The 14,856-nt window shown below is 45.2% G+C and overlaps 1 protein-coding gene across 1 annotated transcript; it reads left to right on the forward strand.

The window, feature by feature from the left end:
- Positions 1-7,783: 7,783 nt before the first annotated feature.
- Positions 7,784-14,544, forward strand: LOC137157802 (uncharacterized). The gene is made up of 5 exons (XM_067555211.1): positions 7,784-7,832; positions 8,023-8,324; positions 11,798-11,809; positions 12,087-12,134; positions 14,179-14,544. The coding sequence occupies exons 1-5, from the start codon at positions 7,784-7,786 to the stop codon at positions 14,542-14,544; spliced, it is 777 nt and encodes a 258-aa protein (XP_067411312.1).
- Positions 14,545-14,856: the final 312 nt, after the last annotated feature.

Raw genomic sequence — 14,856 nt, forward strand, 5'->3', positions numbered from 1 at the left:
CAAGAAATTCTGTCACTCTCACCCATTTAATTAATATTCGATGTGTTGTGTTTAGTATAATTTCACAGTGGTGAATTCAAATTGTGCTTCAGTGTCCGAAGACTTGCCATATCCAGCACTGTGTCATTGTTCATTGTCTTCCCACTCTCTTTCTTTATCCAGACTCCTCTGGGCAAACTGTGATGACTCAGTCCCCGGAATCTCTATCCGTGCCAGTGGGAGGGAGAGTCTCTATCAACTGCAAAGCCAGTACAAGCATTGGCACTTGCTTAAACTGGTACCAACAGAAACCTGGACAAGCTCCCAAACTTCTTATCTACTACGCTAACAGCCTCCAGTCGGGGGTCCCAGCCCGGTTCAGTGGCAGTGGATCTGGCACTGATTTCACATTCACAATCAGTAGCGTAGAAGCTGATGATGCTGGAGATTATTACTGTCAGCAGTGTAACAGCTACCCTCTCACAGTGATACAGACCAATACAAAAACCTCCCGGCTCTCAGCAGCGTGCAATGCAGTTACTGTTGGTTGCAGATCTAACTGTCTGGTTTCCACATGTTCTGTCAAACGTGAAAGAAGAGGGCTACTTATTCCATCTCCAAGTACACAATAAAAAGGAGAACACAGGAGGACTCAAAGAGTTTGGCTAATCACATACTCTAGAATATCCACACAGACCTGAGGTTCACTCCAGTTTTCTTTGCTTTATTCCCGCTCTTGAACCCCGGTGCACCAGAGACAATTTCATTTTGGAAAAATCAAAGACGTTTCATTTCAGTAAGGTTGACATGCTCATTTAAACTTTATCAGCTGAACTTCATAACACAGCACACACTATAATATAATAGTCAAAATGTTAACACCAAAACAACAATTTTGGCCATTTTGGAAGGAAACGTTTTGACCTCATCAAAATTTCTCCCTGAAAATTTGAACAGGAATCATGTGTTCCCGCTGAATGCTTAGATTTTATTAAAACCACATTTCCTGATGGAAAGCTGGTCCTTGGAAATAATTTCAATCAGCTCTGCTGTTATAAATACGTTCCTAAAATGGTGTTGGGGCTCCTCTTATTTGAATAATCAATAAAATCCCATCTGAAGGTCCCAGAATGATTATTCACCAAGGAAATTTATACTAATCTAGGCATTTTTAAACAGCAGTGTTAAGATCGGGGGTTTGTTTGCTCTGTTGTAGAGTACATGTAGAACTTAGGGGCCAAATTCACAGAGTTCTGTATGGGAGCAAATCCCCAAATACAAGAGAACCTGGAGGCACAAGGAAGGAAGAGGCACACATGGGATTCTCACGGGGATTGGTCAAATCCACCAGAGGAGGGGCATAGGGAAGTGGGAGTGGCCACACAGAGGGGTGCCAACCCTTTTTCCAGAATGACATGGGGTGTGGACACATTCAGACAGGGTCTGGCTAGCAGAAACCAGCAGGAGGCGATGGAAAAGATGTTCTGTCAACTTCCCAGCGACTGCTGCGTTGGCCACACCCACCGACAAGAGGCAGCAGCTGGGGAGGGTGGTAACTGCGGTGGAGGATAGAAGGTCGAGAGGCCCACTGATCTACTCACACAAGCCCCTGTAGCTCGCACACCCGGGCACCTACTACGTTGTGGAAATAGAGGGTGGAGGGGCACAGACAATGGGCAGCGCTGGAGCCTGGCACTCTGATGACACTTTTCATCATTTCTGGGTTGTGCCTGCACCCAAAAATCCAAGCACGCTCAGAACTTGGGTTTCCTCTTCCCAGACATCATCTTCTTCCTCCTGTTTTCACCCTTCAAGTCTTTGAGAGCAGCCATCATGCTAGAGGTGCACAAAATTTGCAGCCCCTGGTGCCGCTGCAGAGAACCATACAGCTGCCGGCCGTGCTGCCCCCGTGAAAATCTGGGCCTAGGAATAAAAACAACAGTGGGTTAGGAAAGGGATTAATTGAAAGAGACTAGGCTGATTGCATTTAAACCCCACACAGGAAATGACTGAATGATGTTAGCTCTTCTTCTTTGTGTTCCAACCTGCAGCTCGCTTGGTTCCCCATCACCAATCAAGCAGCCATTGTTACCCCTGTGTCCTGTGAAGCTAACTCTAGCTGCTTTGCCATCTGAATCAGGCAAACGTCTCAGAGTTATTACATCCAAGAACCACATGAAACCATCAGGTCAGACATTTCAAAACTCCTCCCTGGCATGCATGTCTGGTCATTTTCATAACGGGGCCCTTTTTGCATAGTCACACCTGGTGGATGTTTCCTCACTCAGCTGCTGAACACACAAATGGTTCCACTGCACTGCGCTACAGACGAGCCTTTCCCAGCCACACAACAGCAAGATGATCTCAAAGACGCCCCTTCTCTGCCTGCTGCTTCTCTGGTTTCAGGGTAAGTAACAGACAAGTGTCAAAAGTGTTGATAAGGAATGTGACAAATCATAGGGAAATGGCTGTGGTTTATATATTTCTATACTAATTCTAGGTATATTTTGTACTTTATTTCGACTGTTCACTTTACAAGTGTTTCAATGTAAAGCTTTATATAAGGTTAATGTCATTGTCCCATTTACCCAACCCCAACCCTGCCAATTTTTATTTTCTCGCTCTTCAGGTTCCAGTGGGCAGATTGTGATGACTCAGACTCCAGAATCTCTCTCAGTGTCCGTGGGGGAGACACTCACTCTCAAATGCAAAGCCAGTGCCAGCATCAGCAACAACATCGCTTAGTACCAACAGAAATCTGGACAAGCTCCCAAGACTCTTATCTATTATGCCAGCAACCGTCCCACGGGAGTCCCAGACCGGTTCAGCGGCAGTGGGTCGGGCACTGACTACACATTCACAATCAGCAGGGTTGAAGCAGAGGATGCTGCAGATTATTACTGCCAGCAGTATAGCAGCTGGCCTCTCACAGTAATATAGACCAATTCCAAAACCTCCCTGCTCTATGAAACATGAAGTCTAGGAGACATGAGTACACACAAGTAGCCCAACAATCTAGTTTTCAAATGTTATGACAAAAAAAAAAAAAAAAAAAAAAAAAAGAGGATAACGCCTCCCATCCACTAAAATAACAACAGATGGTCATTAGTGAAATAGCACATAATTTTTTACCTCTTTTTTTAAATCTAACCTTAACTGTGAATTTTCTGACTTTGTGATCCTTGGTTTTCGGATAATTACAACATCCCTGTCATTGATTTTATCCTAAATTATTAATATGCACCCTCAGCCTTAACTCCATCTTCTTCTTATTTACTGTTTGCAATGCAGTACAACCTACTAAGCCCCAGACATGGATCTGGATCCCATTGTGCTAGGTGCTGTACAAACAGAACAAAGAGATGGCCCTTCCCCAAAGAACTGCTATAATCTTAATGTAGTTTTGGTCTGGGAATTAATTCATTTATCCAGAAAGCAAAAAATTAGCTGGAAATTAAGGTTGTTTTCAGGAAAAAAAATCAAATAAATAAAGGTAATAGTCACTTATTTATGCAGCACAGCTCACATGCAAATACACTGACACCACATGACAGACATTAAAGCATTAGCACACAACACAGTCACAAACTGAGTGGGCCATCATGGAAGGAAGTGCCTCATTCTGGGAATGAGACAAAACACCCTCTCATGGGCTGGCTTGTGGCAGACAGCTCTCTGCTTGATCCCCTTCCCAAACTTTGCACCATATCTATTTTCAGTGGGTTACTGGTGGGGAATCCACTGATGTCTTCCACTCCAGGGTTCAGCCCCCTTCTTGGCCTGTTTGAGAGGGGACCAAATGCTGCCCGTGGTCACCACAAGCAGCAGGTTTGTGGCTAAGCAGGTAGAGCTGCCCTTAACGTGCCTGGGACAGCAATGTCGAGTTTTCTGCCTTGCTCTCAGGAAGGCGACAGTGCTTGCATCCTTGATAGATGTTTGATTCTGCTACACCAGCTCTCAGACCCCAGCATGTACAAAATGGGGCATGTGTCTATAGTGCGGGGGAGTTTAATATTTGTATTTATTTAATGTCACCTGACTGTACAAAACTGAGAATTCTACAAGTTTTGGACCAAAATAAGCATTAAAAAACAAAAACAAACACAAAAACCCACACACAATTCCAAAAGAAACTTTGTTATGGGGACACACTCTCTGCTGTGAAAAAATATTCTCCTCTAGGATATAAATGTCTCTTTGAATATTACCAGACAGAAATGACATTAGGACATTCGTAATTGAAGATAAAATACATTATACAGGGGAGTTCTACTTATACCCCTTCCCCCCCCCCCAAAAAAAAGAGAGTACTATAAACCTAGGAAAACCCGAGCTAAATTTAAAAGACAATAAAACATGTTCCAGTATGGAAATACACAATAAGGGCACCAAAACATCCTAACCTATCTCTGTAATGATGTAGCTCAATTACTATATCATTGTGATTAAAGCAATTTAGGGTTTGAAGATCCTAGATCTGATTAGAAAGATTATAAAGACACAATGGAGTTTTTCATATATTTCCCTCTAAACCAAAGTTAAGATTATTTGGGTGCATTAACAGTACTTTTCATACTTAAAAAAAAATCCAAACACTTTAAAGTGTAAGCCTTAATTCTGAATGTCCGTAGTTTTACAATGCTTGGGTCTAGGCTAGGTGAAACTTTCTTGTAGTATCTTAAGTTACGGATAACTACAGACAATCTTAACTCTATCTTAATGTAGTTTTTTGTCTGGGAATTTCCTTGGGTTTACACACACATGCACGCACGCATGCACACACACATGCAATTTCATATATGAACACTAAAACAAACACCAAGAGAATGCCACTGTACAACATTACTAATGCAGTGCAGATATGTAATATCAGCCTTCCCTCTTCTTTTTATTTTATTTACATTTGTAGATTTTTAATGCTGGAAAGGACCATCATGATCATCTCATCGGCATGACGCCAGCTATAGAACCCACCCAATAAATTCTGCATCAAACCCAGAACTTCAGCTTGAACAACAGTATGTTGTCTAAAAAGCTCTTCAGTCTTGACTTAAGAAGGCAGATTTACTTGTACACCTAAGCAGGCAGAGCACACCAGCCAGTGTGCATCACCAGAGCATCCAAAGTGTACTGGTAAATCTGAACCTTCATTTGTAATTGACTTCTTGGTTTATGGGGCTGTTAGTGAGACTGGTGCTGCGTCCGAGCTCTGGAAAGATTCCATGGCTGCATAGCAGCGTGAGCAACAGTGCTGAAAGGTTTCCAGAGTGCTGCTTCCTCAGCAATGCCGCACATTGAAGTGGCACTGCTGGAGGGGGGACCTCATGCAGGAGCCCACAGGGGAGAACTGTGCAGTGATACTGACGCTTAAAGCATGACGCTATTCATCAAGTGGCCTGGGTTCCCCATGTAACAGATGCAGATCAGAAAGAGAGAGAGAATAAGTGACTTGTCACATGTCACACAGGGAGATTTAGCCAGAGTCAGGAGTTGAACCCAGATCTCTTAAACACCGTCCAGTAATTTAATGAGGCCATCCTGTCTTCATAAGGCCCATCTGCTATCTATATACTACATGGGTCTCCTGGTGTACAATGAGATAATAGGTCAGGGTTACAGTGATCACACAGATACAAATGCCACCATAGCCTGAACTCTGGCCGTGGTGTAATTATTGCCAGGCATGGCTGTACTGCCACAGATTGATAGAGCTCATGTTTGAGCATTCTCTCCATGACACCAATTATATCTAGAAACATGTGACTGGAGGCTAACAGGGGACACAGATATGAGAAGGGAAAGAAGCATCAGCTGTGAATCACCATGCTCCCTGGGGAATGTGCCAACATCTACTTCAACACACTGTTCATGGATTAAATTCTGTGGACAACTCTGCCATTGGCCAGTAGATGGCAGTATTTTCCTAGACTCATAGAATCATAGCAGATTAGGGTTGGAAGAGACCTCAGGAGGTCATCTCGTCCAACCCCCTGCTCAAAGCAGGACCAACCCCAACTAAACCATCCCAGCCAGGGCTTTGTCAAGCCAGGTTTAAAAAACTCAAAGGATGGAGATTCCACCACCTCCCTAGGAACCCATTCCAGTGCTTCACCACCCTCGTAGTGAACAAGTTTTTCCTAATATCCAACTTAGACCTCCCCCCTGCAACTTGAGACCGTTGCTCCTAGTTCTGTCATGTGCCACCACTGAGAACAGCCTAGCTCCATCTTCCCTGCAACCTCCATTCAGGTAGTTAAAGGCTGCTATCAAATCCCCCCTCATTCTTCTCTCCTGCAGACTAAACAAGCCGAGTTCCTTGGGCTTTGATACCACTTTGCAAAACTGGCAATCACAGACAAGCCAGAAGATCTCACAGACGCCTCTGTCTGTTACTTGTAAGAAAGGTAAGACATTACAGGGTAAGAAATTTCACAAAGGGAAGAATGATTGCACTGATTTATTTATACACATATATATATATACACACACACACACATTATTTTAAGTTCATTACTCCTCTGAAACCCTCACCACATGCCAGGTTTCAAAGCCTGGCCTCCAGCCCCAATGGGAATGTCTATGCTGCTATTTTTAGACCCATGAACCCAAGTCAGTTGACTTGGGATCGGAGACTCGCTGTTGTGTTTTTTTGTTATGTTTTGGGGTTTTGCAGTGTAGACGTACCGACTAATCACACTCGCACTGTCAGCAGTGTTACAGCCGATTATGCTGGAGATAATTGTCAACAGGCTCTCCCAGTGATACAGGCCAATGCAAAAACCTCCTTGTTCTACACACAACTGGGCACTTGGGCAGAGATCCTTGAAGATATTTAGGTGCCTAACTTGTATTGAAATCATCGGGAGTTAGGTATCAAAATAGCTTTAGACAAAGATTCACACCCTTCTGGTGGGGAGGGAGATACACTATCTTGCTTCCTGCAAATAAAGGGCCAACACAGACCAGTTCGCAAAGGTCTGCACTGGGAGCACGGCCAAGCAGAAGAAGGTCCACAGGGAATTACTCAATGCATCTCTGAACCCCACCGCAAGTCAGGGGAATGTGGCTGCTGCTCGGTTCCTAGAGCGGGCACTGCACACATGCTGCCTTCCACAGCTGACCATCTCTATGGCTGGTGTAGCGAGTGGAGACCCTGGCTCACAGCACCATCTGGAGTGGTTAGTGATGCTAGCTCCATACATCACTTGGGTTTGTGTGGGTGTAAAGATTACACCGCATCTAGCCTTTGCATGGAAGCGCTTCTAGCACGGCCACAGCCTTCCACAGCCATGGAGACACCAGCAACAACATTCTCTCCCAATGAAGGGCCTTACTGTCAGGAGAATCTGGACAGGACATCAGCCCAACTATCTCCTCAGGCCAGGCCACTAGGGACGTCCAGGAATATTTTCATGGCAAGGAGACTCACTGAAAGGGGAAAGGAGGTAAGTGGATCTGAAAACTGCTTTAAAAATAGCTGGGAGATTTTTACTGCCAAGATACAAGGTCAGCTGCAACATTCCTGGTTTCCTCCCCACAGAGCAACTCCTGTTATTGCACTCATGTAACCATCAGTGTTCCATCTTCACCTCATATGTCACTATCACCAGGTTACGGACACCAGCAGCTCACAAGAGTAACAGGAAATGCCCTTGCATCTAAAACGCAGCACATTTATATGAATGGGTCATTTGCATATTCACTCCCGAGAGACTTTCCCCGGTTGTGCTGCTGAGCGTTCATAAATGGTCCCGTTTACACTGCATGGTGAGCTGTTCAGCATTCCCTACTAAGGACTGTCAAGATGCTCTCACAGGCCCAGCTTCTCTGGATACTAGTGCTTTGGATTCAGGGTGAGCATAATATCAACAGGGAACAGACTTCATAGGCAAAACAATGCAAGCTAAGCTTAAATTATTACTGCATTGTTTATTTTGCAATCTAGTGTTTAATAAATTCTTCAATGAAAAATGCATTTAAATACCAAGTTTAATTACTTTTAATAATGTGCCATGATTGTATGAATTTTCTTTCCATACCTAGACTCCTGTGGCCAAATTGTTTTGACCCAGACTCCAGAATCCCTGTCAGTGTCTCCTAGACAAAGAGTCACCATCAACTGCAAAGCCGGCTCCAGCATTAGCAACAACTTAGATTGGTACCAACAGAAACCAGGACAAGCACCTAAGCTACTTATCTATGGTTCTACCAATCGTTACACTGGAACCCCAGAGCGGTTTAGCGGCAGTGGGTCTGGGACTGATTTCACTCTCACAATCAGCAGTGTTGAAGTGGAAGATGCTGGAGATTATTACTGTAAGCAACGCAATAGCTACCCGCTCACAGTGATACAGACTATTACAAAAACCTCCCTGTTAACGCTGTGCTCTGTGCTTGTTTGTCACAGCTGTGACCAAGACGGTGAATTTTATGATTTAATGCAAATGAAAAACAGGAAGTAACTCAAAAGACATTTTATATAGCACCAAAAATGCCCAGACCATCAAAGAAACAAACACAGGGATCAGATCACCCTCCGCTGACACTCAGCTCCATTGGGGCGGAAGGAGTAACTCTCTGCAGCTGGATGCCAAGATGATTGAGGAAAGATGAGCAGAGGAAAGATATGGAAAGTGAGCGATCTGCTGTTGTCACCTGCACTGGATGTGCTATGTTTGTCTTCCTTCCACAGGAAAGAGCCGACTTCATCTGTACAAAGTACAGGCTGGTTTCCATATTGGAAGAGAAGGTTAAAGGACTAGAGACCCAAATATCAACTCTGCATTGCATTAAAGAAAACGAAGTCTTTCTCGATTGAAGACATGATTTGCTTCTGCAGGCACAGTGTGAGGCAGATTCAGAGAAGGCAGGGCAGGGGAAACTGAAGAACAGGGAAGAATATTGGCAGCATGTGAGCTCCCGAAGAAAGAGAACCTATATGCCCACCGAGCAGAATCGTTTTCAGGCTCTCTGTGCAGGTACTGCGGTGGAGAACGATTTGGAAGACTCCTCTGAGGGAATGGATCAGAAGGAGACCCTGTTGAACAGAAGGCAAAGGAAGCATTGTCTTAGGGATGGGGGTTCCCTGACCACCACTCCCAAGAGGAAGAGAAGGATGATGGTGGTCGGGGACTCCCTCCTAAGGGGGACGGAGTCATCCATCTGCCGTCCGGACCGAGAATCTAGAGAAGTTTGCTGCTTACCTGGAGCTAGGATTCATCCTCCCTGTTGAAGGAAAAGGCCCAGGTAGAGACCGTCGCATTGTGGAAGTAAATGCATGGTTACGCAGGTGGTGTCGGAGAGAGGGCTTTGGATTTTTCGATCATGGGATGTTGTTCCAGGAAGAAGGATTACTAGGAAGAGACGGGATTCACCTAACGAAGAGAGGGAAGAGTATCTTTGCGGACAGGCTGGCTAACCTAGTGAGGAGGGCTTTAAACTAGGTTCGATGGGGGATGGAGACCTAAGCCCAAATGTAAGTGGGGAAGTGGGACACCACAAGGAAGCAGAAGGAGGAGGGTGCAACACTGAATTGCACTGAGAAAGTAGGGCAATCGGCTAGTTATCTCAAGTGCCTGTACACAAATGCAAGAAGCCTGGAAAACAAGCAGGAGGAATTGGAAGTCCTGGCACAGTCAAGAATCTATGACATGATTGGAATAACTGAGACTTGGTGGAGTAACTCACACGACTGGAGCACTGTCATGGATAGGTATAAGCTGTTTAGGAAGGACAGGCAGGGACGAAAAGGTGGAGGAGTTGCACTGTATGTAAGAGAGCACTATGATTGCTCTGAGCTCCAGTATGAAACTGGAGATAAGTCAGTTGAGAGTCTCTGGGTTAAGCTTAGAAGCAAGAACAATAAGAGTGATGTCGTGGTGGGTGTCTGTTACAGACCACCAGACCAGGAGGACGAGGTAGATGAGACTTTCTTCAGTCAGCTAGGGAAAGTTTCCAGTTCACAGGACCTGATTCTCATGGGGACTTCAATCACCCTGACATCTGCTGGAAGAGCAATACAGCAGAGCACAAACAATCCAGGAAGTTTTTGGAAAGTGTTGCGGACAACTTCCTGGTGCAAGTGCTGGAGCAGCCAACTGGGGGCCGTGCTTCTCTTGACCTGCTGCTCACAAACAGGGATGATTTGGTGGGGGAAGTAGAAGTGGGTGGCAACCTAGGCGGCAGTGACCATGAGATGGTCGAGTTCAGGATCCTGACAAAAGGAAAAAAGGAGAACAGCAGGATATGGACCATGGACTTCAAAAAAGCAGACTTTGACTCCCTCAGGGAGCTGATGGGCAGGATCCCCTGGGAGGCTAATATGAGGGGGAAAGGAATCCAAGAGAGCTGGCTGTATTTTGAAGAAACCTTATTGAGGGCACAGGAACAAACCATCCCAATGTGCAGAAAGAATAGCAAATATGGTAGGCGTCCAGCTTGGCTTAACAAAGAAGTCTTTGGTGAACTCAAACACAAAAAAGAAGCTTACAAGAAGTGGAAGCTTGATCAGATGACTAGGAAGGAGTATAAAAATACTGTTCGAATGTGCAGGAATGAAATCAGGAAGGCCAGAGCACAATTGGAGTTGCAGCTAGCAAGGGACGTGAAGGGGAACAAGAAGGGTTTCTACAGGTATATTACCAACAAGAGGAAGATTAGGGAAAGCGTGGGCCCCTTACAGAATGGGGGAGGCAACCTAGTGACAGAGGATGTGGAGAAAACTGAGGTACTCAATGCTTTTTTTGCCTCTGTCTTCACAGACAAGGTCAGCTCCCAGACTGCTGCACTGGGCGGCACAGAATGGGAAGGAGGTGAACATCCCACAGTACTAAAGGAACAGGTCCAAGAATATTTAGAAAGATTGGATACACACAAGTCCATGGGGCCGGATGCAATGCACCCGAGGGTGCTGAGGGAGTTGGCTGATGTGATTTCAGAACCATTGGCTATTATCTTTGAAAGCTCGTGGCAATTGGGGGAGGTCCCTGATGACTGGAAAAAAGCAAATATAGTGCCCATCTTCAAGAAAGGGAGGAAAGAGGAACCAGGGAACTACAGACTGGTCAGCCTCACCTCAATCCTTGGAAAAATCTTGAAGCAGGTCCTCAAGGAATCCATTTTAAGGCACTTGGAAGAGAGGAAGGTGATCAGGAACAGTCAACACGGATTGACCAAGAGAAAGTCATGCCTGACTAACCTGATTGCTTTCTATGAAGAGGTGACTGGCTCTGTGGATGTGGGGAAAGCGGTGGACGTGATATACCTTGACTTTAGCAAAGCTTTTGATACGGTCTCTCACAGTATTCTTATCAGCAAGTTAAGGAAGTATGGGTTGGATGAATGGACTATAAAATGGATAGAGAACTGGCTAGAGCATAGGGCTCAACGAGCAGTGATCAATGGCTCCATGTCTAGCTGGCAGCCGGTCACAAGCGGAATGCCCCAGGGGTCGGTCCTGGGGCCGGTTTTGTTCAACATCTTCATCAATGATCTGGAGGATGGGTTAGATTGCACCCTCAGCAAGTTTGCAGATGACACTAAGCTAAGGGGAGTGGTCGATACCCTGGAAGGTAGGGATAGGAGACAGAAGGACCTAAACAAACTGGAGGATTGGGCCAAAAGAAATCCCATGCACAGACACAGACTGGGAACCGACTGGCTAGGCAACAGTTCTGCAGGAAAGGACCTGGGGGTTACAGTGGACAAGAGGCTGGATATGTGTGCTCTCAATACCAAGAAGGCTAATGGCCTTCATTAGTAGGAGCATTGCCGGGAAATCGAGGGAAGTGATTATTCTCCTCTATTCGGCACTGGTGAGGCCACATTTGGAGTATTGTATCCAGTTTTGGGCCCCCCACTATAGAAAGGATGTGGACAAATTGGAGAGAGTCCAGCGGAGGGCAACAACAATGATTAGGGGGCTGGAGCTCAATGCATATGAGGAGAGGCTGAAGGAACGAGGCTTGTTCAGTCTACAGAAGAGAAGAATGAGGGGGAATTTGATAGCAGCCTTTAACTACCTGAAAGGGGGTTCCAGGGAGGATGGAGCTAGGCTGTTCTCAGTGGTGGCAGATGACAGAAATAGGAGCAACGATCTCAAATTGCAGGGGGGGAGGTCTAGGTTGGACATTAGGAAAACGTTTTTCACCAGGAGGGTGGTGAAGCACTGGAATGGGTTACCTAGGTTACCTCCATCTTTAGAGGTTTTAAGCTGCGGCTTGACAAAACCCTGGCTGGGATTATTTAGCTGAGGTTAGTCCTGCTTTGAGCAGGGGGTTGGACTAGATGACCTCCTGAGGTCCCTTCCAACTCTATAATTCTATGATTGTATCCCATTAGAACTACTGTGAGTATTTGAGATGTTTATTTTTCCACAAGACGTGTGCTGATATTCATCCCTAGGATTGCAAACCTTGCCCTGGGGTGTGTGAATCTCCCAAGTAGTCCTGGCTCTAGCCTGGGGTATCATCCAAAAGACTCTCCCTGCAGTACAGCTCTCCTAACGCCCCTGGAGATCATGGATTCAGTACAAGCTCAGAGGGAAGATGGCCTCCTACCAGACCATCTACACCACTTCATGTAGCAACACCATTTTTCCCAGCAGTCTCCAACTATTCACGAGACCCATCTCTGCTCCATCTATGGCAGGAAATGGCATCTGAACGTGAACCTGTATGGCTGACATGCGGATGAACATTTATATCATCTCGCAAGAGCACAAAACGTGTCCATAGGTGGAATATTCCTCACTCTCAATTTTTTTCTTCTCCATCCCTGCAGGGGGTTAAGAATCCTTCTGAGTCTCCCTTTCCATAGTCTCCTTCCTTGCGGTCCTGTGTGTCAGAGACAGACTTCAGTTAAATCACAAACCACACCAAATATCTGCTGCCCATCCTTTCTTGAACCCAAGTAACTTTGTTCTACTTAAACACACTCACAGTAGGATTTGTGACTCTAAACTGATTTCAATGTTCCCTTTTGATTCGATTTTGTAGTGAAAGAATTCCATGAACCTACATCAGTTACCAAAGCATCACGGTGACTTTTCATGACTATCAGCATATGAAGAATTCCAGACATGCCTCCTTGTCATATGGTGGTAAAGTTAATAAATGCGCTTTAGTCACCATGATGATGAAGACACACAGAAAATGACATATTTAAACTAGGTGCAGCAACACATATTTCCTTCCATGCCAGGCTTTCCAGAATGACACATCAATGGGAACACCAAGGGATTCACTGTTATGTTTCGTGGAAGGAAAGGGGGGAGAAAAATTTGAATGTTTGTAGGTCTCTAAGGACTGCAGGTGAAAATGAAATGATTCGACACTCTCAGCAGTTGTTCCTCGTGTTCAAATCCACTGCCCCCTTCGTGACCCAGGGAGAGAGACTGTGGAAGCACATGCTTAAAACTGAGCAAGAAGTGTCAAATGTGACCTTAGCTGGTTTTCAAAACCGCTATAGTCCCTACAATATAGTCCCCCATAGTCCTCATTAATGACATAATCCATGTTACACTTTGACGTTACTAAAGCCTCAGTCCAGATAGACGAGTATCTTACTCACAAAGATATTACAAATAATTATACCTAGAGCAGGGCCCATTTTGAGAAGTTCAGAATGGGATCTGGATCCTCTAAGCAATAGAGGGTATTAGACCAGTGCTCTGGCTCAAGCCCATCTCTGATTAGACTGCACAAGGAGCAGGAAACATACAGCCCATCTGTGATCATTGCAAAACCCTTCCTGCAACTAAGACACAGTAAATTTCCATACATTTTGCATATCTGCACATGGGTGACATTTCTCCTGTGAGCTGCAGAGAACTTATAAACATTTCATTTTCTACTACAAGGCTCATTGACAAGCATTTCCAGCCACATCTGCCAAGATGATCTCACAGACTCACTTTCTCTGGCTGCTGCTTCTCGGGGTTCATGGTAAGGAACAGCACAAGAGTCTACAGGGTTAATAACCAATGTAATATAATGCATGAAATGCTGCAATATTTTATTTAATTCAATACCTATTTTCTGGCATGATTTTTGATTAAATATCACCTGTTGATTTAAATATAAGATGTGCTGCAGTGTAAGGCCTTGAATCATGTATTCTGACCTTGGGCAATTACCTTCTAGCTTCTCTCCTTACCACCACTAATTTTCCATCACTGTCCATCTGGGTTCCTGTGGGCAGATTGTGATGACTCAGACGCCAGAATCTCTATCTGTGTCCGTGGGGGAAACAGTAACTATCACATGGCAAGCCAGTTCAAGCATTGGTACCTACACACACTGGTACCAGCAGAAGTCTGGGCAATCTCCAAAGCTGCTTATCTACGATGCTAGCAGCCGCCCATCTGGGGTCGCAGACCAGTTCAGTGGCAGTGGATCTGGCACCGATTTCACTCTTACCATCAGTAGAGTTGAAGCAGATGATGTGGGAGATTATTACTGTCAGCAGGCCGGCTACAGCGTCCCTCACACAGTGATAGAGACCAATAAAGAAACCTTCCTATTGTCTCTAGTGTGCAAGGGGGTTGCCTTTGTTCCAGCTGTGTGAACCAAACTTGCAAAGTTAACTGTCAGTCAGCCACCGTATGAAACAGTGAGAACAGTGAAAGAGTACGAGAGCCCTTCTCAGCTCTTTCCATGAAGTCTATAGTTCCCAAAGGCTGAGATTGAAAATGAGCTTCTGTTGCAGCCTCCTGGATGGCAGAGGGTTAGCGGGAAGGAGACGTGCACAGTGGCTGGTCCATTACACACCATCAATCACTTTTTCAAACAACAACGAGTCTCACACACTGCACAAGCATCTTTTTTTTTGTGAGTTACAGTTGAACTGTGGTAAAAAAGCAAGTCAGGGTTTGTAATC

The sequence above is a fragment of the Emydura macquarii genome, unplaced genomic scaffold (assembly GCF_026122565.2).
Source record: "Emydura macquarii macquarii isolate MOO-44397 ecotype Brisbane River unplaced genomic scaffold, CSIRO-AGI_Emac_v2 contig_1568, whole genome shotgun sequence".
Lineage (NCBI taxonomy): Eukaryota > Metazoa > Chordata > Testudines > Chelidae > Emydura > Emydura macquarii.